This window comes from Oreochromis niloticus, linkage group LG18, assembly GCF_001858045.2.
Source record: "Oreochromis niloticus isolate F11D_XX linkage group LG18, O_niloticus_UMD_NMBU, whole genome shotgun sequence".
Classification (NCBI taxonomy): Eukaryota; Metazoa; Chordata; class Actinopteri; order Cichliformes; family Cichlidae; genus Oreochromis; species Oreochromis niloticus.
Genome location: NC_031982.2, coordinates 14,312,640 through 14,337,139, shown reverse-complemented (window position 1 = coordinate 14,337,139; position 24,500 = coordinate 14,312,640). Strand labels below are relative to the sequence as shown.

The 24,500-nt window shown below is 40.3% G+C and overlaps 2 protein-coding genes across 2 annotated transcripts; both read left to right on the top strand.

Moving 5' to 3' along the window:
- The first annotated feature begins 163 nt into the window (after positions 1-163).
- Positions 164-3,562, top strand: LOC102081511 (probable G-protein coupled receptor 148). Its single transcript, XM_025899997.1, has one exon. It carries the CDS (start codon positions 506-508, stop codon positions 1,466-1,468), a length of 963 nt encoding a protein of 320 aa, XP_025755782.1. The 5' UTR covers positions 164-505; the 3' UTR covers positions 1,469-3,562.
- Positions 3,563-4,444: 882 nt separating this feature from the next.
- Positions 4,445-22,171, top strand: klhl24a (kelch-like family member 24a). The gene is given in 9 exon segments (XM_003437940.5): positions 4,445-4,701; positions 6,153-6,272; positions 6,366-7,062; positions 7,065-7,209; positions 8,638-8,822; positions 11,514-11,632; positions 17,161-17,349; positions 18,627-18,815; positions 18,936-22,171. Coding segments are annotated over 8 exon segments (1,800 nt in total). The 5' UTR covers positions 4,445-4,701; positions 6,153-6,197; the 3' UTR covers positions 19,137-22,171.
- The last annotated feature ends 2,329 nt before the right edge of the window (positions 22,172-24,500 follow it).

Sequence of the window (24,500 nt, the reverse complement as noted above, 5' to 3'; positions counted from 1 at the left end):
CAATTTGACTGGACTGTAAAATGAAAATTGCATGTTAAAAAGCCAGCGCATTAAAGCATTAGACATTACTACTTTTTTTGGGGGTTTTTTTGCTTTTGTTTTTTTCCAGCCTGCAGCCTAACAAGGTTATCATTGTATTAAACACACACAGAGATATTATTCATGTAGAGATCACATTTGCTCTTTGCTGCTTGTGTGAAGATTTGCAAATTCCAGCTTTTACGCAAATGCATAAATATAACATATAGTTTGCTTATTCAAGTAGAGACTCGAACCATATTTGCATTTAGTTACAGGTGATTTGTACAGTTTCTTACCTGCTCATCCAGTTCAAATTCGCTGGGTGGATTAGCGTGGGGGTGTATCCCACTTTTAACTGTAGTGCGCTGTGGACAATGAATTATGGTGTTTTTCTTTCACAGGACTTGGCTGGAGAAAGTAGGGACTGGGCTCATAAAACACGCCTGTGTCGCCATCTGCACTTCCTCCGTGACTCACAGGTGCAATGACATCACCGATACCAATTTCAAACATCACGCAGGAGTGGGTGGAGATTATGCAGAAGTGGCACCTGGATTTGTTTTCCATCCCCACAATAGTCCTCACTCTTGCCACCTTGCTGGCCAGCCCTGTTCTCCTGGTAAGCATTTTCCTTTCCCGTGCCCTGCGCCAGGAGACACGTTACCTGCTATTGGCCAACATCCTGGTGGCAGACCTGTTTTTGGTCCTACTCAACCTGGCCATGGTGATTTGTAACGCCTTGAGAGCACCAATGCAATGGTTGGGTTGTGAGCTGGTCACAGCTCTCACCGTCACCAGCTACTGCTGTGCCGTTTACACGGTCACGCTCATGGTGGTCGACACCTATGCTGCTGTTCGCTGGCCTCTCCGTTACCGTGACGTTATTCCACCTTCCCGCACCTACTGCATACTGGTGGGGGTGTGGGTGTTAGCAGCCATATACCCTTTCACAGTGATGATCAAGACACACATAGCGAGTGGGAACTCCCATGAAAAGCTACCCGTGTGTCTGGTCCTCATCTCCCTTGGATTCATTCAGGACAGGAACGTGACTGGGATCTACATCTACTTCTTCGTAGCTGCACTCATGTGTTCACTGCTCATTTCTTACTGCTACATTCGCCTCTACATGATAACGAGGACACAGGGAATCTGGCATAGCCGCTTCTCCAGGGCCAGGGTCACCCTGCTGGCCCACGGGGTTCTGCTCCTGCTCTACTTTGCCCCCGGCTTCCTTTTTACCCTGGAGCTCGTTCTAATAGACAGGAAAGACATACCTCAGGATGTTCGCGTGTGGGTCTCCACAGTCAATATGTGTGTTTTTATGTTGCTTCCCAGGGTATTTGCTCCTTACCTGTATGGGATCAGGTACAGAGAGATCTCAGACACAGTAATGCTGCTGCTGCTGCACCAGCACAGGAGACTCAGCCAGGCCACAGCTGCGTAAAGAACTGCTGTGTTTCTGAACGACTTCTAAAGGGTCAGACTTTTATCTGCATGATCTGTAAAAATGCCAAGAATCAAATTGTCATAGAGAAACACCACAATTTATTTTATTTTATAGTTTAGTCTGTAGGAGTTAGATTTCACCGAATCCAGAACTTAGACTCTGTGTTCCAGCTACATTAATAATGCAATATCACCAATGTTTTATTTGTATTAAGCACTTGGATTTCTTTCTACTTTCTCTGTTTGTGTCAGGGGTTGAGAACTGTGTTGCTGCTCTGTGGATCTCGGTCAGAAGATGCTGAACTTCCCTGCTTTCATATTTATGTAACACACAATCCCAGGCCTCAGTTTTATGACTAAAGTAATAAAGCACTAAACTGTATTAGTTTTTTTAAAGCCTTGTTTGTCTAAAGCTGGATTTCTAAAGAATCCGACTTGGCGAGAAGGGTGATGGATAATGGTGAGTCGAGCATCCTGGCAGCAGGCGGCTGTAACCAGTTCAGCAACTTAACAGCAGAGGGACACATTTGCCTGTTGATCTTGCAAAGCACAAAAGAATAGTAGATGTGTTCTTTGCTCATGGCCTGGATCCCTGCACTCTAAACAACCTCACACTGCCTTTCTACATAAGCCTCTGGGCCACCTCTACCCCAAAGAACACTCTACTCTACTTACTCTTATTTGCCCATTTACATGGAACTGATTACAAAGTGCTAAGTACAAATCTCTAATGACCTGATTTCCACAGAAATCATTGCCATTCAACGTGGTCTTCTTGGATTACATTGCTTTTCATTCTGATGAACTCACACAAAAAGTCCCTGAGGGAAGTGTGAGAGTGTGTGTGTGGGGGGGGTACTCAAGCTATTGTATTGCTGTTTCTTGATATTTATTGGGAATTGCCTTATTTAAAGTGTTGAAAATAACTGGTTGACATATAATCTGTCAAACATAATTGACATGACACAACATAGAAACAGCAATCAGATTTGGGCAAAGTCACTTTTATTTATCCTTTATTCAACCAGATAAAATATCTCACTCCGCACTCAGCAATAGGGCGTTAGAAATTACAATAAATTCAGCAATTCAATTAAAAATATTTGTACTAGAGAAAAGAGCTGGACTGATTTTAATGTAGAACACAGTACAATAACTTCGTCTTTCCTCAACTACATTTACACCAGCCGTGCCAAAATCACCACTAAATATATCCAGTGTCTCTTTGAAGCTTTCAGCCTCTAAATAATGTATATTATATTTGCAGAATACTGTGTGTATCAATATAAATAAGGTTACTATACATAAAAAACATACATGACACCATCCAACAAGTGCTTCATCCTGTAGATGCTCCTGTTTATTTGTGGGGAATAACACCTATTTAGCCTTTTGACCATGGGAGGGAGACTTGTAAATGTGAAAGCTACTAATGATACCTACGGTGCCTTGAGGTACGGTGTACCTCAAGGCTCTATTTTGGGTCCTGCCCTGTTTGAACTCTATTTGTTGCCATTGGGTTCCATCTTCTCGCGGTACAAAATTTCATTTCACTGTTTTGCTAATGATTTGCAGATTTATCTACCTTTAAAAGCAGGGTCAGACCATCCCCAGCTCTTATTACGCTGCCTTGACGAAGTCAAACAGTGGTTGTCATTAAATTTTTTAAAGCTAAATGAAAATAAAACTGAGGTTGTCATTTTTGGCAACTTTAATCACATCGATAGCACTCTGGGCCCCCTTTCCTCCTCATGTGTAAAACACATGTAAAAACCCTCGGTGTCTACATTGATGGTTCTTTTAAATTGAATAAGCAGGTGAGTGCAGTAGTTAAGTCCTGCTTCTTTCAGTTAGGACAGCTAGCCAAGGTAAAGCTTACGTCTTTGAACCTGTCCATCCCACGGACTTATCTCAAATCTCGTGGTGATAGATCCTTCTCTGTGGCAGGTCCCAGACTTTGGAATAGTCTCCCCCTAAATATTAGATCTGCACAAACACTTGAGCAATTTAAATCATTACTAAAGACACATTTTTATGCCCTGGCTTTTAACACACTATGACCCAAGCATTTTGGTTATAAATAGTTAATATAAATAGTTTTAGTTATTGTTTTAATTCTTTTATTGTCCTATTATTGTTTTATATTGTTATTATTGTATTACATTGTTGTTTTTAATGCCATTTGTATATTGTTAAGCACTTTGTGCAGCATCGGCTGTTTGAAATGTGCTATATAAATAAACTTGACCTTGACCTTGACTGATGATAGTACTTCTACACTATAGTGTAGAATACCAATATCACTGTATGCCTTTACAAAATACAACCTTATCTTTTTTTGGTGTTTATACTTCAATCTGTGTAAAGTATTTGCATATATTTGGATAAAGTGTGGGTTTGCACCAATGATAGCACGCTTGGTTCTTCAAGGAAACCGGCTGGAAGCTCTGGGAAATATTTTGCATCAGGCAAAAGGAAGTTGTGACATTCTTAATTCTGGCCAAGCTCCTCCTTCCTCACCTAAAAAAAAAGTCTGTTATGCTGCTTTTCGTATTTTTTCTCACGTGTTCATAGGGTCATGTAAGTGCTGTTGTTTATACAGGTTTTCTGCATGTCCTTTATGGGTATCACTGTGTATTATATAACTGTGTAAATCCGCTGTCATATAAGTCAGTGTTTTACATGGCAAACATTTATTTAATGACGTTAGCGTCCTACACACTAGCCCGCCCTCTACATGTCCATATAAACAGCGCTTAAAAACTGCTGTTATTTTCCATGTGTTTTTTCAATCGCCGTCACGTCTTGACAGCAACTTTTTTTTCCTCGGTAAAAGTTGCGTTTGTTTGCAAACAAAGGGAAGCCACGTGGAGGGCTGGAAGCATTTGGTAATTGTAGTTTTCTCCTTCTTCAACTCCCAATAACAAACAGTAATCCGAACTACACAACCCATAATGCTCAGCGGCAAAGGGATGGATTTTTTTTCCCCCTGACAAATATATAAGGGTCTGTGTTTACAGTTAGCTAGTTAGAAGTCTTTGTTTTTGTCATCGTCGCAAGTCAACATGTCCCGGCTGGATATCAGCTTGCTTTGTTTTTTATAACCATTCGACCATAACTACCGGGAAATACACAGTCAAACTTCTTTTAGGATACAGATTTACTGTTCTACAAATTTGTTTACCCACTGGAGAGAGAGGAGGAAGCTTCATCTGGAACTTTCTGCATAAGGTATTAATTTCTACATTTTACTAAGTAAACATTTATGGTTGTTGACTTTAGACTTATTTCTTTTGTTATTACTTGATTGATTTTTTGATGTATTTTTGCTGTCGTGCTATATAGAGTATAATAACAGCCCAACATAAAAAAAACAAAAAACAAAATTAAGTGGGTAACGGGTGGCACGAGGCAAGTTTCTTTTGTCTTACTAATCGAAGCACATATATAGTATTTTCTGCCTGTTTAGCTATTTAACCAAACACCTAAATATACAAGTAGATATATTTCTTACCGAGTTGAACCTTATTAATATTAAATTAACATGAAATAAACACATAATTCAGCATCTGTTACTATTTTTAAATATCAAAAAAACAAGCGGAGTATTGTTGCAGCCATTTTTCGGTGTCAATTTAGCTTAATTTCAGTACCAACAAACGGTGTATCAGTGCATATTGTAAAAACTGTGGTGTAGTTGTTTTTTTTAAATGTCTGCATCTTATTATGCATCTTATTATGTATTGATCACAAAGGATATCTGCGTCAGATACCTCTGGCTAAACCTGTCCTTTAATCTGGATGACTTCAGCGAGGTGCTGCCGCAGCTGCCTGTGGGGGACAAGCTAACGCACGTGAATGGGTTGAGTTGTTCAAGTTAAAAATAGCCAGAGATAAATTACCTCACCGGAGCAAAAGCCAGGCATGCTCCCGGCTTTTAAAAATACAGCAGTGCAATAGATTTAAAATAAAAATAATAATAAATCCTTTCTTGATCAGATATTCTCAAGAACTTCATGAACTTTATTTATACCGTGACCTAAAGATGTCTACCTTTCAGTGTGTAACAAAACATAATTACTGGGACTCACTTGGATGTTTTGTCTTTTCTTCTCAAAGAGGTTATTGTCAAAAATACTTTTAAAAAAGAAACTAGTATCCTTGACTTTGCACTTGTTCAAACAAAAGCATCCCTGCCCCCACGCCTTCAAACCTGACTGACATGTAGATTGGCCTTCCAACCGTTGCTCAGGCTCTTCTCCCGCCCGTGTCTCTTTGTTTGCCATCTTCCGGCTCATGCACTCCGTATTGCTGCAAGGTACAACTGCTTTGCAGATAAGGTGCCATACTGATTTGCATTCAGTTGGGATTGACTTCCTTGGAAATTCGTTTCTTAAAGTGTGACGTAAGACTTTGTGTTTCTGCCCCACTGGTTTAAGAACTGTACTTGTGAGGGGCTTGCGTGATCTCCCCTACTTCCAAACACATGCTTTGTGGTTTTACTCTGTGAGTGCTTTGTTTGTTTGTTTGGTGACTGATCTCAGTTCATACTGTAGTAATCTAATTGGGCTTCTTGTTATATATTCACCACCCTTTTTCGAGTATCCCCTGCTGCGATTTCCTAAAGAATAACATGATAATATAATAATAATAATAATATTTTTACATTACTCCATCCTCAGATATCTTTTAAAGTATAAAACAGACCTATATTGAAGGTGGCAGACATGGTATTGATGCTGGGCAGGAGGTTGAACAGGGAGGACTCTGGGATCAGAGACTCGCCAGCTGTCAAACGCAAGGTGCAGTCAAAGAAAAGATACACAAATAACTAACATTTGTTCCCAAATCTTTTGTGGCATCTTATCAAACCACACGTCTTTTTGTCTCCCAAGGTGTTTGAGGTTGAATCTAAAAATATAGCCAGCCAGGATGTTCTGGACTTCTGCTCTGGATCCTCACACTCAGAGGGCATTCTGCAGGTGTTCAATGAGTTTCGCGACTGCCGCCTTTTCACTGACGTGGTCATCAGTGTGCAGGGCCGTGAGTTTCCCTGCCACCGCGCTGTGCTATCTGCCTGCTCTTCCTACTTCAGAGCCATGTTCTGCAATGATCACCGCGAGAGCCGTGAGATGCTTGTTGAGATTAATGGCATCCTAGCCGAGGCGATGGAGTCATTTCTCAACTACGTTTACACCGGCCGTGCCAAAATCACCACTGAAAATGTCCAGTTTCTCTTTGAAACCGCCAGCCTTTTCCAGATCACAACACTCCGTGATGCCTGCGCTAAGTTCCTAGAGGATCAGCTGGACCCGTGCAACTGTCTGGGCATCCAGCGCTTTGCAGAGGCGCATTCTCTGAAGCAGCTGGCCAGCCGCTGTCAGAGTTACGCCTTGGCCAACTTCTCAGAGGTGGCTCTGCACGAGGAGTTCCTCGACCTGCGTAAAGAAGAGTTGGAAGAGTACATTAACAGTGATGAACTTTCTGTCTGTAAGGAAGAGTTTGTGTTTGAGGCAGTGATGCGCTGGGTGTACTACAGCGTGGAGGCCAGGAAGCCCATACTGAAGGCTCTCCTCCACCATGTCCGCCTGCCCTTCTGCACCCCAGCTACTTTGTTCAGACCGTGGAGGGAGACCAGCTCATCCAGACTGCCCCAGAGTGCTACCATCTTCTCCACGAGGCCAGGCGCTACCACGTGCTCGGAAATGAAATGATGTCACCCAGAACTCGTCCACGAAGGTAACTAAAATCTTGACTCCCAGGTATGAGGAAGGTGACTTGCTAGCCTACAGTGTGTGTGACAGTTGCATGAGTGATAAATGAACTGTCTTTTCTGCCAGCCTTTTTGAATTGTTATGTTTCAAACAACGATGAAAGATGTCACCGCGATAGAAAACACATCTTTTTAAGCAGTTAGCCAATCTTTTATCCCGCATTGCATAACTAGATTTTACGACATGCGCTTGAACTCAGTGCTCCTGCCAGTGTTGTTGTTGTGTGTGTTTCAGTGTGAAAAACACAGGGAGTGTTAGTGTGTTGAAGAGACAAGTGTGCCACTGACTCAGCTGGGTTTTGTAGTCCTATTTTGAAATGGAAATGATAATGAGGGAGGCCGGGCATGTTCCTGTACAGACTTGATATAAAGGAAAGAAAAAATTATGTGATGCAAGACATGGTAATCATGAAATGTTGAGTCTCGTTGTCGTATCACCAGTCTAACTCACCTCACCAGTGTGTTTGGGTTCTCTTTGTCCTCACCTGTTAACTTTGTACCCATTTACCAAGCAGCCCTTATGCCATATGTGTTTACTTTTGTACACCTGCATGTTAAAGTCTCTGATAAAGGACAAAAGCAGGTGCTGACTAAAAAAGCAGGCCATATGGTAGACTGTACTGCCTCCTTTGTTGTTAGACCTGCCTAAAGAAAAGAGGGAGCAATTGTAGTTGTCGGTTATAAGGCGTTGTGATATGTATTTCAGGTGTATTGTTAGTTGTTAGACGCATCTGGACTTCTCTTCCCCCGGGAACCCTCTAGAAAGAAACTGATCACATCCACACAACTTAGACACAAAGCTAAACTGCTCTGGGGCCAGACTTTCTCTTAGTACTTGAACCAGCCCTGGAACTGTGCATTTTTCTGACAACATGCAAACAAGCCACGAGAGAAACTGCAAATACACCTACTTCTCAACACAGTACAGCCCAATATCTGACATATGAATGGTAGAATGGTAGAACAAGAAAAGAGGCTGTAGTTAATTAGCTCTCCCATAGGAAATGTAGTCATATCCAGGGCATGTGTTGAACAGCCAAAGAGGAAAGCTTTGTGATCATGGAAATTCAGCTTAAGCTTAGCCTCGAGTGTGTTTTTGTTGTGCCCGAGATTGATGCCTTTATTGTAAGCTGAACTTTGCCTTGAAGATAAATGAAGGTAAACCCTGTTGAAACCTTTTATGTCCCCGCCCTCCAGGTGTTGACATGCGTGTTTATATGTATTCATACCCTTTTAATTAGACACCATGACTGCAATGTTCATTCCTCCTTGCTGGCCTTATTATTTAAACTTCTTTTTTTGTTTGTTTTTATCATTTCTGCACTTGTGCTTTCATTTGTACTTAATCTGTAATTTCTATGTCTCTCCCCCTCCCTCTGCTCTTTATTTTAAAGGTCCACTGGGTACTCAGAGGTGATTGTGGTGGTGGGTGGCTGTGAGCGGGTAGGGGGCTTCAACCTGCCCTACAACGAATGCTACGATCCAGTCACAGGAGAATGGAAATCACTTGCAAAACTGCCCGAGTTCACCAAGTCAGAGTATGCCGTCTGCGCCCTTCGCAATGACATCCTGGTGTCAGGTAAGATCCAGCCCACATGCTACACTTTATTTGGCTTTATCGAAGCCTGAACACAGACAAATTTTAAATACCATCAAGTTTAAGTTACTGCTTTCTTGACCTTAAACTACTCAGGAACTAATTAGTGAATGAGTTGTTTTCTCTTTTTAATTACTTTACAATGTATTATTTTTGCTAGTGGACATTTAGAATTCAGGTAAGTAATATTTTAGTACTGGGTATACATCAGATACAGTCAGTTTGTGCTTGACTTGCCATCTAATCTCTCAGTGGAGAGGCAGGAAAGGCCACGGTGACTGTTTGCCCCATGTTATTTTTAAGGCCTCAGCCCATTCGAGTTGAAGGAAAATATGAGCGCAACATCTGGAGGCACTCTGCAGGCTCAGTGCTATGAGACACCCTCACTGGCTGTTTCTGTCCTTCTTTCTCTTCCTACTGACCACTTCCCAAGGTCACCAAATTGACACCGTTTCTCCAGGTTTCTCTGAATCTTCTTCATATAAGGATGAAAAAGTCTGTTTCCATAGTTTTTTCTGCAAGAAGCTTTACTGTAAATCTTAACCTGAGGTATAGCCTTCATGGGCGCTTGGCAAGACTGCTGCATTTTTCAAACTGCTGCCAAGTGTGTTGCAAGTCTCCTTTGGTGAAAATACATCCTACATTAAATAAGATGTTAGTAATACCTCATTTATTTTAACTGGTGAGGTCAGAGTAAAGGTATTTGCCAATGTCAAAACATTATTTTACATTTATGCTGTGTGCTAGACTTATATCTGTATAGTTTACTTGAGAGCCTGGAGGTTAACATGTTTTTCTTCCTAAGAAAAAGTATTAACAAGAGCTCTGATGTGCCTGCTAGGCCTTCTCATGCTCAAACATGCTTTATACGAGCTGCACTGCAGTAATGGATAAAAACATTGCTAGAGAAGAGGGGAAAAATAAAGAGAGAAAAAAAAGAAAGCTCTCCCCTTTAGTAAAGAGTGCAGTGCTGTCTCGTGCCAAGTCCTCACGTGTGTGCTATCACTCAGCCTCCAAACAGCATGAAAACGTCAACATACCCCTCCCTCCCCCGCGTCTGTCCCCCAGACGTACATGCACAACACGGCTTTATAGCCTGTTGCGATCTTTATTGACATACTTTCTCTCTTTTGTGTGTGTTGATACATTGAATCCCCCCTCCTCAACTTTTTTTTTGCCTCAGTCACATTCCCGCACATACCACCATTCTGTCTGCCCTTTTTCATGCACTGTCGCAATACCTTCCAGGGCCTCCGGTATGTAGCACAGCTGCAGTTATTTCTGGTCTTAAATAGGATATGGGTATAGAAAGTGTCCCTGGCTTCTCTGTCCTTGGACTTGAACTCTGGCCAGTACTGACCTACTTAGGTCAATAACACTCCAATAAGCCTCCTACTGTATTATCAGCTAGTGAGCAGCAACACATGTTCATGCCACATACATGTGGCATACATGGATTGCATCTCACAAGTTGCTTTTTCATGACTGGTATTCTAAGACATACTCTAAGAAATGCTTATTGGTATTTCAAAGACATGCAAATGTCACATAAATCATGTCTGGGACCTCCCAAAGTCGTGGATTCTTGTGCTTTAAAAACAGTGATTAGCAGTGGCCCTCCCCATCTGCACCGGGAAGACATTTTTAAAGAGAAAAGACCCCATTCCGAAGAATCACTGCTTTTATGACTAGCTTTTCAAATATACATGTCTGTCTTTGAAGGGATAAAGTCTCCATCACTGCAAATCTTTCAACAGCAGATCTTCAGGAGAAGCACACTGTCTGGATTTTTTCTTCCTGCAGACTGATTGAGCTGATACATGCTGCAACTAGCTTTTTTTGGTTCTTCTTAAATGATTGAACATTAATTACAGACAGACCTGCAGAAGACCCCTTTCCACCTTTGTTCCACTTTATCGTTGCTCCACACAACCGCTCGTCTGTGTGCTGTACAAAGTAAACAACCTTCTGAGCACTGCTGACACGCGATACATAACAGGTTGTTGGATAAAAGCCAACAACCTGTTTCCTAGACCTATTTTTTTTTCCAATATTGATAACATTACCTTTTTCTCTTCCAACTTTACCGTTGACACCAACTTTACTGTTGACACATTTTTATTTTTTTATTTTTTTTGTAGTTTATTAAACATTTAGGGGAGGTTCTTTCTTTTTTCCTGCTGTCTATGTTTGGCAGCGGGGCGACAAGAAGGGGCACAAGTTTGGGCTTGCTTGAAATGTGGCTGGCTCATGTCATTACATGGTCAAATGATGCGTTATTCTCCACAATGTCACAGATGACAGATAAGGAATGCGCTGCAGTAGTAGTAGATTGTTAGCAGACAAAGATCCTTTCATTTTGCGTGTTTGCTTTGAAGGTAAATACAAACAAAAAACAGATTTCATCTCTGGAACATAATTGCATGGGTATGTGTGCGTGTGTATCAGAGTCAGATAAGACTTACAACTCTGACCTAGTTAGGTGATAAGTTATTACTTAACACCCAAAGTGGGCTGCTCATCAAGAGTAGCGTTTTAAAGTTTTTATATAGGATCGACCACATTGTTAGACTAATAGTAAATAGAGTTTTAAAATGTATAGCACTCAAAGCTGAACTCAGAGCTGTCTTAACTGTATTCATGAGAGCTGTATTCATTTTGTTGTTTTTTTAGGTGGTCGTATAAACAGCAGGGATGTGTGGATGTATAACTCCCAGCTCAACCTGTGGATCAGAGTGGCTTCTCTTAACAAAGGTCGCTGGAGGCACAAGATGGGTGTGCTACTGGGCAAGGTAAGGAGGGACATAATGCCTCTTGATGTCTGACTCGATTTAAGTTTCAGCATCAGGTTTTACCCAGTGACAGCACCACAGCAACACCACAAGTTAGTTCATGATAGAGTGTGAAGTGTCTGCTACTTGCAGTTTTTCAAATCAATTTCCTTTTGTTTTTTAAATGTCTTGTAGAAATTGTGAACACTCTCTAAAAGACATTTTTGTAACCTTTTCTATAACAGGTGACAGAACAGCTGTTGTTGTTTTTTTTTTTCCAGCATGTCATATCTGTCTGTCTCCAACATTTCATAGCTATTTAATCTTGGCTACATAGGAACTAACCAGCAACTATGCTTCACAGGAAAAATGCGATGTGTGTTTACAGAAACTTGAGTAATGGGTTCATCGGAGAAGCATAAAGAGAATGCGTAGCGCCATCATTATCTTCCTTACTTCCTTACATAGTTTCTAACTTATCTAAGATCAAGTCTTAGATAGGGACTGACATTTACTTGTTTACATGAATCTGTGGAATCTTTTCCGTGGAAGTTTTCGATTGCTTTCGAATTTGCATATTCAACATAGGTCTCATTCCACACTTTTCCGGGTCAGGTGATAGTTTTAGAATTGCTAAAGGCATTGTATACTTAGGGATGATTGACATTAAGCATCTGGCCTTAAACCTGATTCAGTCAATAATTCTAAGAAAAAATTACAATAATTGTTATTGCAGTTCCATATGATTATAGCCTGCTTTCTGCTGTCACACATCCATGTGTTGCCTGAGGGTTTGTAAACAGCTGTTGCCAACTCGTCTCACAAACCCTGATACACAGGAGCCTATTCAACAGACAAAAGTTTGCTTTCGTCTTTAAAAGAACCACAAGCTACTGTTTAGAGCTGACTAAACAGTAGCTTCAGCTACTGGAAGTCTGTAGCTGATTCGGTCATTTCATATACTTTACACAGAAAATTATTCAACTGTCACTTGTACTTATTACTACACATGTTATTTTGAAGATGTTATAGACATTCATAATCAAAATGTCTTGAAATGTAAGATTTCTTTGTCTCAGAGAGGTTTTTCATAGCTAGCACAGCCTGGCCACTTAGGAATATTTATAGAGAAAAGTGTAGCTTACAGTCAAGCAATCAGTGCTGCACAATGTGCTACAGCATAACGCGCCATTACATCAGTGTAAATCCAGCATGTGTACTTTGAAAGTTAAAGTAAAGTTTGTGTGCATGTGATGACGTGTGATTACAAAGATTTGAGTGCTATAAAAAACAATGTGTCACTCGCTCAGTATATTTACCGTTTCTTATTTCCTTGTTCCAAAGGATTTTTAATATATTTGAGATAAAGTACAAAAGAGCAAATGTTTAGGAATTTCTGGAATCTGTTCCATGGAGCTTTTTGACTACGTTATAATGACGTGGTTCAGTCATGTGTCTCATTTTTGTTTTGCAGCTATGGTTTTCCATCGAGGCTTGAAGGAAATAGTTAAGAAGTCGTAGGGGTTTTTGGCATTAGATATCTAGCTTTAAACCTGATGAAGTCACACACACTAAGTCATCTTTTTCTATTTGGCTATAGACTGCTTTCTGCTGTCACATATCTGTGTTAACTGAAGGTTTGGTAAACAGTTGGTGTCATCTCACAAATCTTCGTATACAATCCTGTTAATACCTTCCACGCTGAAAGTAACTCAACTGTCAAAAAATATTTTGAATGATCTTTTACAGATATTTTCTTCTCAGTACAGCTATACATAGATTCAAGAGCTCCAGATGAGTTTGTAAACACGCATTGGGTCCATACTATAGTCTTCATCACACAAATATACTATACAAGGTTGTTAATTTTCCTGTGGACTGTGGATTTATTCTGCAATAAAGGTGACTTATGATTATAATTTAGAATGAAGTTTATGTGCATGTAATATGCTGGTTTTTTAAGTCTGTCTTCATTACAGACAGAACTTGATAAGTGCTTCTGCTTTAGAACCGTTACCAGTCCATTAAACTTGTACGCCTCCAAATTTATTCAGTGTCTTTTATCAGCGTTGGCATGTTCTCCTGACAGCTGCACATTCCAAAATAGGAATTACCGCAGTGGACCCAGGAGTCGCATGCATGCCTGAGCTCTGTTTCTGCATTGTGTTCAGATTCAGACCTGTGTAGGCGGACTGTTTTCCACACAGAGAATTGATTACTAAGAGAATCGATAAAGAATTGAACCTTTAGTCGGACGAAATTTCTGAACTGTAGACATTTGTTGTTGATGTCGTCTAAAGAAGGACAGTTGTTTTGGTTAATGAATGCCCATAAATTTATGTTCAGGCCAGTACATCACTCGTGCACTTTATTGACAAATGCTCACTCACTATTGCAAACATGAAGTTAATGGACACGACTACAAGTATTCTTGGAAGCTTTGAAATAGCGCTGTATTTACTCTTTCACAGGGGATGTGACTCAGGGACTTCTTATCGTTCGTAGGGCTGTAGTGCAAACATCCTTTAATTATTTTTAGGACGTTTCTTTGATCTACACTGGATTTTCTATGACTTTTACACAACACTCAAAATATTTTGTTGCCTTGCCACAGCAAACCACAGATGTGCATTTGGTGTACGTGCTGCTGTTCCACAACAGTGTGGTAATTAGTTGGTGGTCATGGTGTGGCTTCAAGAGTCAGTAATTAACTACAAAGTGAACCGTGCACACATGTGTGGTGAAAACATGACTGATATTGGTACATTAAAGGAAACCACGTTTAATGGTAAGAGTCTGTAGCTGGCTGGGCACTCCCATGCAAAACCTGTTAAATGAAAAAAGCTCAATTTTTATACCAAAGTTCAAGTTTTGCAACTCAAAACTGGACAAAAAAATGTAAGCGTATCTAAAACCATAGAAACATGGATTACTCTATGATGTATTCTCTTTTATCCTCTGCTTGTCGATGGTCTGTCAAGTAATTATAAAAAAAATGCTTCTTAAAGCATTAAAAGTTTTTATCCTTGATCGCTACAGTAGCCGTCCTCCTAACTGAAGGTAAATAAATGTCTGTCAGAGATAAGACCTTTATCTATCATTTTTAAAATTACCTGAATGTATATGTATAGTGCATATTTATATTATCATTTTACCTCAGACTCCTTTGGTATTCACCCCCCATTTCATTTCCTCATATGTAGATCTGGAAGGTTTTTCCAGTTTGTGCCTTTTTGTTATGGTCTCATTCCAGATTTTTATCTGGCTTTTTATCTCTGAGACATTTTGCCCCTTAACAATGTATCTTTCTGTTTGTTGGTTTCCTCAGAATTCAGTTCCCCTCCTCCTGAGTTCATTTCCTCATTCAGCTTGTAATTTCCCCTTTTGGTGAAAAAGCACTGATGTGCCAGTTGCAAGTTTAGAATAACAAAGCACAAGCCTCTATAATGCAGGTCCGGGTATAATCTTACTACACTTAAAGTTGATTAATGAATGTAAGGTTTGCTGAAGTGTAAACCTCTAGCAAAGAGCTGATTGTCACGGGGATTGAGGTATAAGATCACACAGACACACACACATGTACACTTCTCAGTGTCCTGCAGTCTGATACATCCTGTTGGACTGGTCTAGTTTCCATAGATATAATCTAAAATAGGTCACCACTTGTTTTCCTGTCCCTGTTATGGTGGCACATGGTGACGGCTGTTCACATCTATTATATGTTTGACCCTCTCTCTGTCAGTCTCTCTCAGACACATACACTCACACTCTTTCGCTCTTTCTATTTATACGCTCGTGTTTTTATCCCCCTGCTGCAGTTGTTCTGTGTTTCTCTTGCTGTAACTTGCTGTATCTTACCTCAGCACATGTTAAGGAAGCTGTTAATCATTTAACCAGCGGCTCAGCACTTAAATATGGTCATAAAACTAGCGTGCATGTTCAGTGACTTGCAATTGTGTCTGCAGAGTTAAGGATTTTGTTTAGCTCAGCATATTTTTATGACAGCTGCATACTTTAGGTCAGTATTTGCTGTCTGCGCTGCCATTATGTCCTAGTATTGACAGACTTAGATTTTCATAGTGTATTAAAAGCTGGTGTCTTATTAAAAGAGTGCAGAGTGGCAAGGGTGCAAATACAGTGATCCAGTGCCCCACCCCCACTCCTTTCCACTACCTTCTTTAAACAATCTTGTGTCTGGATATCTTCAATGGCTCTTTAAAGCGCCAGCCCACCACAATTACATAAGTAAGAAAAAGATCCTTTACATTTGTTGCTGATATTACTGTGGGCGACTTTAAGGTGTGTATCTAGTTTTACATGTGACTGGATTGAAATTGTTGTTAATACAAATAGAGAGGAGGAAAAAAACAGCTCACCAAAACCAGTAGTTTAAAAAAATCCTTTCTAAACAACTCCTTGCACTTGATTATCTTTATCTCTCAGTAGCCTGTTTTCTTCTTTATCGCTCTTTGCTTCTCTCACGTCTCTCACTTTTAGGAAAAAACCACCCACATTTACAGTTTATCAGCTGTATCAACATTAATTATTAAAAATAAACAAATTGCAGTTGGCCTGCATGCCCACAGTCTTATTCAGTGAGTTACAATGTGGCAGCTGCTCGCCACCAACTGTCAGCTCAGTTATGCGTTTCTGTCACTGAAAATACACGAATGCAGACAGAGACAATACTGCTTTGTAACCGCACGAGTTGTAAACAAGAATAGGGATTGTCGGTTTTTCAGTTGGAAAAACAGTAGTGCTATTCAGCATTAGCCGGGCGTTTAATGCTAATAACCATGTGTCCCATCAGCTTCCGTCTTTTTGTTCCTCTTCTTTCCCTCCATCTTTCTTTGTTCCTCTCTCTCCTGTTTTCCTCTTTTTCTTGTCTGTACTTATTTATGTTTCCTATTTTGCAGAGAGGCAGGAACAGCCCGAAGGTTTTCTCTTGCATAACACTGCACTTGTAACCAGTAATGCTCCTCACTGTTTTCTTGACACGTGAGCCCTTTACAGAGGATGTCATAAGCATAACTGAAAAATACATCTGTGTCTTTCACAAAGTTTCACAAAACCCTGTTCTTTTTTTTTCTTTGACGGTCTTATTTGTGCCTTATCATCTCAATATTTATCCTGCTGTGATTTTTTTATAGTAGTTTATAATATAGTTTATGCATAGTGATTGCCAGATTTGCTTCATCAGGCAGAATAACGGTGTGGAAATTCAGGCTGTAACAAGTATGCTTTCAAGTTCAGACGTTCGTAGTTATGACCATTTTATGTTAAAAGGTGAACAGATGAGCTGGGCTTTGCAGTAAGGAAACTGATAATTGAGCCTATTCAGAAGAAGCACGTCATCAACACTCTGCTCCTGATGAACTGGTTTTCTAAAAGCTGACATAGAAGCTATTGTTCACGTTCATAAAGTAGTGAACTTGAACGCAAAACATCTTTTTGCTGTGAATAATTTTGTTTCTCTAGGCTTGACATTTCTCTTACTTTTAATTTTGGCCCCTCATCTGATCCTCGTACATTTGTGTGTCTGTCCTCAGGTTTATGCTGTGGGTGGTTATGATGGACAGAGCCGCCTGAGCAGTGTGGAGTGTTATGACTCCTTCTCTAACCGCTGGACAGAAGTGGCTCCCATGAAAGAAGCAGTCAGCTCTCCAGCTGTGGCCAGCTGTGCTGGAAAGCTCTTTGTCATTGGAGGAGGGCCTGACGATGAAACTTGTTCAGACAAGGTGATAAACTGTTTTTCAGCACCCACACACTCAAGCACATAGTGATGGCAGCTAAGCTGCTCTCAGTGTCAAATAACTTGTTTTCATAATTACAGGTGTGCAATGGAAGTTCAAAATCCTGTTTTGTTTTGCTTTTTTTCAAGCTCCTTTACGTCACACAACATAAAACATAATATATGTACAGGCCTCATAGTTCTCGGTCACTGCATGATTTATATAAAGTTCAGATTTTCCCCTTTTTCCTGAATTGAGTTAAAGAGAAGGCTTAAGTAGCAATCATTTCTTACCAAGCATTTTAGCTTTCATAAAGTTGGAGTACAAAATCTGTTAAACACTCACTGATGGTTTTACGTAGGTAACAAGTACGTCCTGTTTAGTCAGGTTGGTCCTGATTTATCTTGTTTCAGTTTGTTAATTGTATCCAGGCTATTATTTCGATGGAATGCTGTAATTGTACAGTATTTCAGGTTTTATTTCATAGCATTTACTCATAGGAGTAAAACTACAGCAGCTTAACATGCTGACATATTCAGAAATGTTACAGTAAGGAGAAAAATACAGTAGCACATGATGACTGACCATTTGTTAGGTAATAATAGCGATAACTTACTTAAGGATTAGGTCATTTGTCATCTGTCACGCTACTATGTGAAACAGATAGCCTCAGAGTTTGGATTTAACAAGTACCTTGGAATCGTTTCAGTATGTTTTGAATGACAGGCCACATTGTTGGTAGTAAACAGGAAGACACTGGCTTTCTTAGGAATCTAAAGTTCCAACGAAGCAGTTTTTTTTACGTACGTGAAATAGCTGGCATATTTGTTTATGTCTATGCAGAGTAGAAAAAACACATTGATGGGCAGAGGGGCAGCCTGATAAGACTAAGAGCCGATGCTGACTCCAGATTTTTGATCTACTCATCTCTTGGGTCTGCTAACAGGGTCATTTAGATCGGTCCCAAAGGTCCTAATCTGTCTCAGCGAGACCCTGTGCACAATGAGAGTCGTTAGAGACCAAACTTTTTGGGGTGAGGCTATTTTAAAGATAAGTGGGTGAGAGAATGTTTGGATTGTATGCAAAACCACACAGAGACATACTTAATGTCAACCCACAGAAGAGTCAGTAACCACCGAATGGGCTTTACATATTTTAGTTGTTACTGCTTTTACAGCTGTTTTCCCAACACCTGGTATAGATTTTTTTTTTTAAGATAAAGAAAGATAAAGTTGAACCTTTCATCATTGTAAAACACCACTATGTTTAAACTTATGTCACAGGTTCAGTGCTATGATCCAGAGACAGACTCCTGGTTGCTGCGTGCCAGCATCCCCATTGCCAAGCGTTGTATCTCAGCAGTATCTCTCAACAATCTGATCTATGTGTGCGGCGGTCTCACAAAGTCAATTTACTGCTACGACCCTGCAGAGGACTACTGGATGCATGTGGCTCAGACCTTCAACAAACAGGTTACTATCAAACACAGACGCTGAGTGCCCGAATCCACAAACTGGCTTTAGCCATAAGAATATGAAAAGTTCTACACTTTGACGATGCACCCTTTAATTTCTGTCTTTCTTTAACTGCAGGAGAGCTGTGGCATGTCAGTGTGTAACGGAAAAATCTACATCCTCGGTGGCAGGGGGGAAAACGGCGAAGCCACAGACACCGTCCTGTGTTACGACCCAGCAACAGGCATCATGACGGGAGCATCCTCTATGCCTCGAGCCATCTCCTACCACGGCTGCGTAACCATCCATCGTTACAATGACAAATACTTCAAGTCGTGACCATGAACAGAGTCGCACACACAGACACTCTCTCAACATGAGAGCAAACACTAAAGAACTCTTCAAGTACTCATACACATACACAGCACACAAAAACTAACCACACCCCGTTTTTTTGTTTTTTGTTTTTTTAATAAGAGGCACATTTAATAGTTCAAACCACAGTGTCAGTGAGCTAATTTATTTCCTCACAGCATCATGTAGCAAGACTCGTTGTGGTGCTGTGAATCTTTTGTTGTCTTAATAGCCTTTCTGTGGAAATGCTCAGAAGCTGATAACACTAATGGCTTTTCTGCAACCAGAGATAAAGTGGAACCAGATCAGCATGAGAGATGTGCTTTTGTATTGGTAGTTTGAGGAAAATCAGTCTTAAATCTAGAGATCAGATTAAACTACAAGCTCATTTACTCACCTTTTCACATAGTGTTCTATGAATAGATTGACACGTGTTAAAATATTTAATTTTGAGGTGAGCTCAAAAAGTCATTAAGTGAAAACAAAGGGTGGTACTCCCAATTACATTATTGAGTTTTTGCCAGCACTCATTTGTCATACTCACAAACCATCAATATTAAAAAAATGTAACTTCCCAGCACTCTGCTTTCATTGCTGTGCAAAGTATAACCTCAAGATTTAGGTCACTGATGATTAATGAGAGTTCTGATGAGCAAAAAACAACACTAAAAATATCTGGCGAGAGCCAACAGTTGTCTCTGGAGAAACAAAAATATATCCAAAAATACTGATCTGAGTGACCAGGTCGGATTACTCACCTCGTCCTCCCTGCACTCACGCAGTTTGTCTCATACAGTAAAGTTATGCCAAGCTCTGGTAAAGAACATAATAATGAACTGTGCTCTGTTTTTTTTTTTTACCTCTTCTCCAATACTGAAAATGACTTGATAGAAATGTGGTAAGCAGTCAGCCAGCTGCTCTCCCACAGTATCATCTGTCATAAATACGGAGCTCTTTCACCCCTCAACCCAGAGCCGAGTTAAGAGAAGAGGTAAAGAGCAGAAGCTGTGAAAACATTGGACTCTAGCCACTGTTGGCTCTTCCCTTGTGTTTCCTTTTTTTTCCCATGTCATCACCACTCACCATTAAGTTCCACTTCCCATATGTGTGTTTCTCTTCCTGCGCTCCACCTGTGTCATCACCTCACTTTTTACAGTCAGCCTTGCTAATGCCTTCTAAGCTGTATATTTTGCTCCTTTTTAATTATTATTATTTCACTCATTATTGCCTTTTTTTGGTAAGTTATATTTATCCGTGCCTATTTTTTTATAATTGGATGTTTATTGTATGATAAGTAGTTAGGTCGACGTTAATCCATCGGTGTACTGGGCTTGTGGGGTGGTTTTGTGGATGTGAAGCCTTTTGTGGATCAAACTTGTAGACTGCTCTGAATAAATGGTGTGCATGTCTGGTGTGTGTGTGTGTGTCTGTGTGTGTGTGTGTGTGTGTGTGTGTCTGTGTGTGTGTAAGGATATTGTGTGACTTTTACTGCTTGGTCTGGATGCTTTGGGAGCCACGCAGGTTTATCACAGAGTTGTCGTGCAATGCTGCCACATCTCACCTGTACACTTACATGTAAAGATGTAACTCGGGGTAACCATAGATACCTCCAGGTGTGTATGCGTGTATGTGTGTTGAATGGTCAGCTAAGGTGGCGGGTGCGGCAGTGCTGGCCCTCACACCGTTGGCGGGTTTAAGAGTTGAATGATGAGGATTTTGGATGGTGTGGCTCTTGGTCAGTAAAAGTCACCTTTTAATACAATTGGTGTTGATAGATTGCTGTGAATATACAGTTAACTTTGTTTTCTTTAACTTGTATTTAAATGTATCTTTGTATCCTTATTTGCATAATATGTTCTCTTGAGAGCCCCAATTGTGCACTTTGACAGAATCCTGTTAAATGTAGAACTTTATGACAATGATTTCCTTTTTTACTGTATCAGTAAATGTTCTTTGCTTTCATGTGACGTATAGAAAAGAGAGTGAAAAGGGCCTGTCAGCTCCTCCTGTTGGCCACTGCCTCCTACGCTTTGATGCGCTGAAAAAACCAGCAAATATTGCTGCAAAGGAGGCAGTGTCGTCATAACAGTTTCAGTTTTCAAATTTTAGGGATTTTTGAATTTGTCACTCAGCACCATTACGTAATATCCTTTAAGAACAGCTCAGGTCATACTTCACCTGTCAGGTATGATAACAAAAATATGTAGGGGGAAGTTGTTGGTTTTTTTACATAAACATTCTTCACATTCCTCCAAATGGAGGTCAGGTTAAGGAGCAGTACAGGTGGAAAAATGAAGCACCTCCTGATTCACCTGCTTGCAGAAGTCAGGAGGAGCGACGGGTTGAGTTGGGGGGCAGGAAAGCGGAAAGGCAGAAGCATGGGAGTGAGAAAGTGAGAATCTGAGTGTGTGTGCGTCTGTGATTTCACTGAGTATTTACTCTTAAGTAGGGCACAAACTCATGTTGTGCTGATTTATTGATTTTCATTAATGTCTTTCATGTATTATTGACTTCTGATAAGAATATCCATCGTTTTGTTTTTTTGTGTGTGTACTGTTTTGTTTTGTTTTTAAATCTTTTGCTTGTTGTGGTGAGTTGTGGGATCGCGTGTTGCTGAGAACATAAAAAGGACGTGCAGCAGATTACACCCAAAAAACCTGAGGGTTACAAGTTGCTCACCAGAGTTAAATATTAACACAGATAAGAGCCACATTTGAGACAATCCTGAAGTCAGTCTTGTTGGAAAAGCACCACCTGTGCCTTGCCTTGATGTCAAGAGATGTAACCCCTTAAGTGCTGCCCTATGTGCCTTAACCAGAGATTAACGAGTGAGCAATTACATCAGATAATTGTGATATACACTGCTATTATTGTGTGCATGATGTGTGATACTTTTACAACACTTTTCTTGTGCTCTTTGTTTTTTAAAAAAAAGCTTTCAATTTTTGTAAAATGCAGTATGTTGAATTGTAATGGTTGAGTTGTTTATGAGAAACGTCAATAAAGTTTTTCTTAATGTATCAAAGCTTTGCTGTGACTCATCATTGTTAACAAATGAAAGTCTACAAGAAAACAGTGATGCACCTGTTCAGATGCTCATTAATGCAAATTCCTGCTGTGATAGCCTCAGTGTCTCGCTCTTAGCTGACAGGAGTGTCACCTGGTGCGGTCTTCTGCTGCTGTAGCCCATCTACTTCCAGATAGGGCGTGTTGTGCATTCAGAGATGCTCTTCTGCAGCCTGTGATTGTTAACAGGTGATGATTTGAGTTATTGTTGCCTTCCCGTCATCTTCAAGGTTTATGGCCATTGTCCTCTGACATCGACGAGGCCTTTTTGCTCAGAGAGCTGCCGCTCACTGGATATTTTCTGTTTTTTGGACCTTTCTCTGTAAACACCAGAGATGACTGTGTGGGGAAATCTCAGTAGATCAGCGGTTTCTGAAATACTTATTCCTTTCTTGAACTTCAGCAGCTCATTCATGGCAAAACGCATTGAATTGCTGCCATGTTAGGCTGATTAGATATTTGCATTAGGTAATGAGCAGCTGAACAGGTGTAACTGACAAAGTGGCCACTAAGTAAATTGTCAAACATGTTCATTACATTGAGGATCGTCTTCATGCCAGCAGTGGAGGTAACTCCTCCAAGAGAAGATATCCTGATTTTTATGTTCCCTTCTCAAACAAAATATAAAGTTTTCACTCAGTTTTACAGAAATCAGAAGGCTGAGATGAAAAGCGATTCTTGTGGTCAGTGTGACGCATGCGATAAATGTGCCCCGAGAAGTTGTGCTTTTTCTCAATCAAGCGATCGTGAGCACATCCGTTTTCACAACAGACCAGCCATAAAACGAATGGAAACAAAGTGATTTATGTATTTCATCGAAACCACAACTATTGTCCCACAAATATCCATGAAGATGTCACAAAAGAAGAGATGCGCCATTTGGGTTTTGTTGCAAGTTGTAGCAATCTGCTCCACAGAGCTGTGGACACTGTATTCACCAAGGGATGAGTCAATCACGCTGGTGATGTTTTAATGAGTCATTGTGCTGAACAAGGGGACAGTGTTTAAAAGCAGCCGCACTTTTTAAAGTAGGATTGAGCAACCCATGCTTTATTATCAGGCCCTTTTTATTTAAGTCTCATGTGATTTATATTCTCCATATTATGCTTTGGTTTAATGAAAACCACAAAGAATCCTCTCACAGATTCTTACCATCTCGCTACATTTACACCAAACATTATGGGAAAAATTGAAGCCATGCCTTACCCATACATCTGTGTTCTGATTTATGCAAAGAGCTCATCAGGGACATGCATTCTCAGACAGGATAATGCTATACAGTACATTAATCAGCTGTGATTATAAGATTTTTGGCACTGACAGCATGCTGTCACCTCAGTTATCCAGCTGAGTGCCAGCTACTATAAATTACTGAGGATGCCAACTCTGTGGTACAGCTGCAGGCCTGATCTGGTTTGAGTAAAATGCTAGGTTCTTGGCCCTGGCAGGAAAGGGCCAGAGGTTGGAGTAGTGCTGCAGCTCTCAGCCCACCTGCTCACCCACTGAGCTAAAGAGACATCCATATTAATTAAAACTTGACTGGAAAATACTGCAACTAGAGGCACATTTACACACTCACATGTGCACATCTCCAGGTCTCTCTTGGAAATGAGATTTTTAATCTCAAGTGAGATTTTGACCTGGATCAATAAAGGACTAATAATAATTTTAAAAAAAAGTCCAGGTCTCCAAAAATCCCCATTTCAAAATACATGAAAAGCTGAAAGGAGTGTTTTGTTGTTTTGATTAATGTACTTAGAATATGTAAATTGATCAACTGATGGCGGTTAAATCATGAGGTTAAAGTATCAGTATCGAATTTCATGTTGGTATCGACAATACTGGCGCTGTATTTACTTCGGATCCACAGGAAATTTAACAGGATGTTGTTTGATCTTCTTCTCTGCTTCATTAAAAGGAAATGTGAACGTGATAGGACAATTCATTGCAAGAGAGCAGCAAAGTAATGTGTAACACTGAAAAGGTGCCCATAGGTGTAGAAGTTATAGAAAAGGTTTGTTTGGAGTGGCTTTCTAGCAACACCTGTTTTCTGTTTAATTGCCTTTAGAATCACATGTTTACTGTGTAACTGATGTCTGATGAAGTGTGAAGCTCCGCTTAAGCTAAATAAGATGAACTGATCCCCTTCTTGTCTGGTGTTGTTTGCCTTCTAATTCGTGGCATGCAGCCTGTCAGCGGTTACAAGCTTAAACATGTTAGACTAATAGTAACCTATGATAGTTAGAATATCGCATGCTCATACACGGGGTTACTCAACTCTGT

Coding starts and splice junctions, on each gene's coding strand:
- LOC102081511 (XM_025899997.1), top strand. CDS start 506: ATGACATCACCGATACCAATTTCAAACATCACGCAGGAGTGGGTGGAG.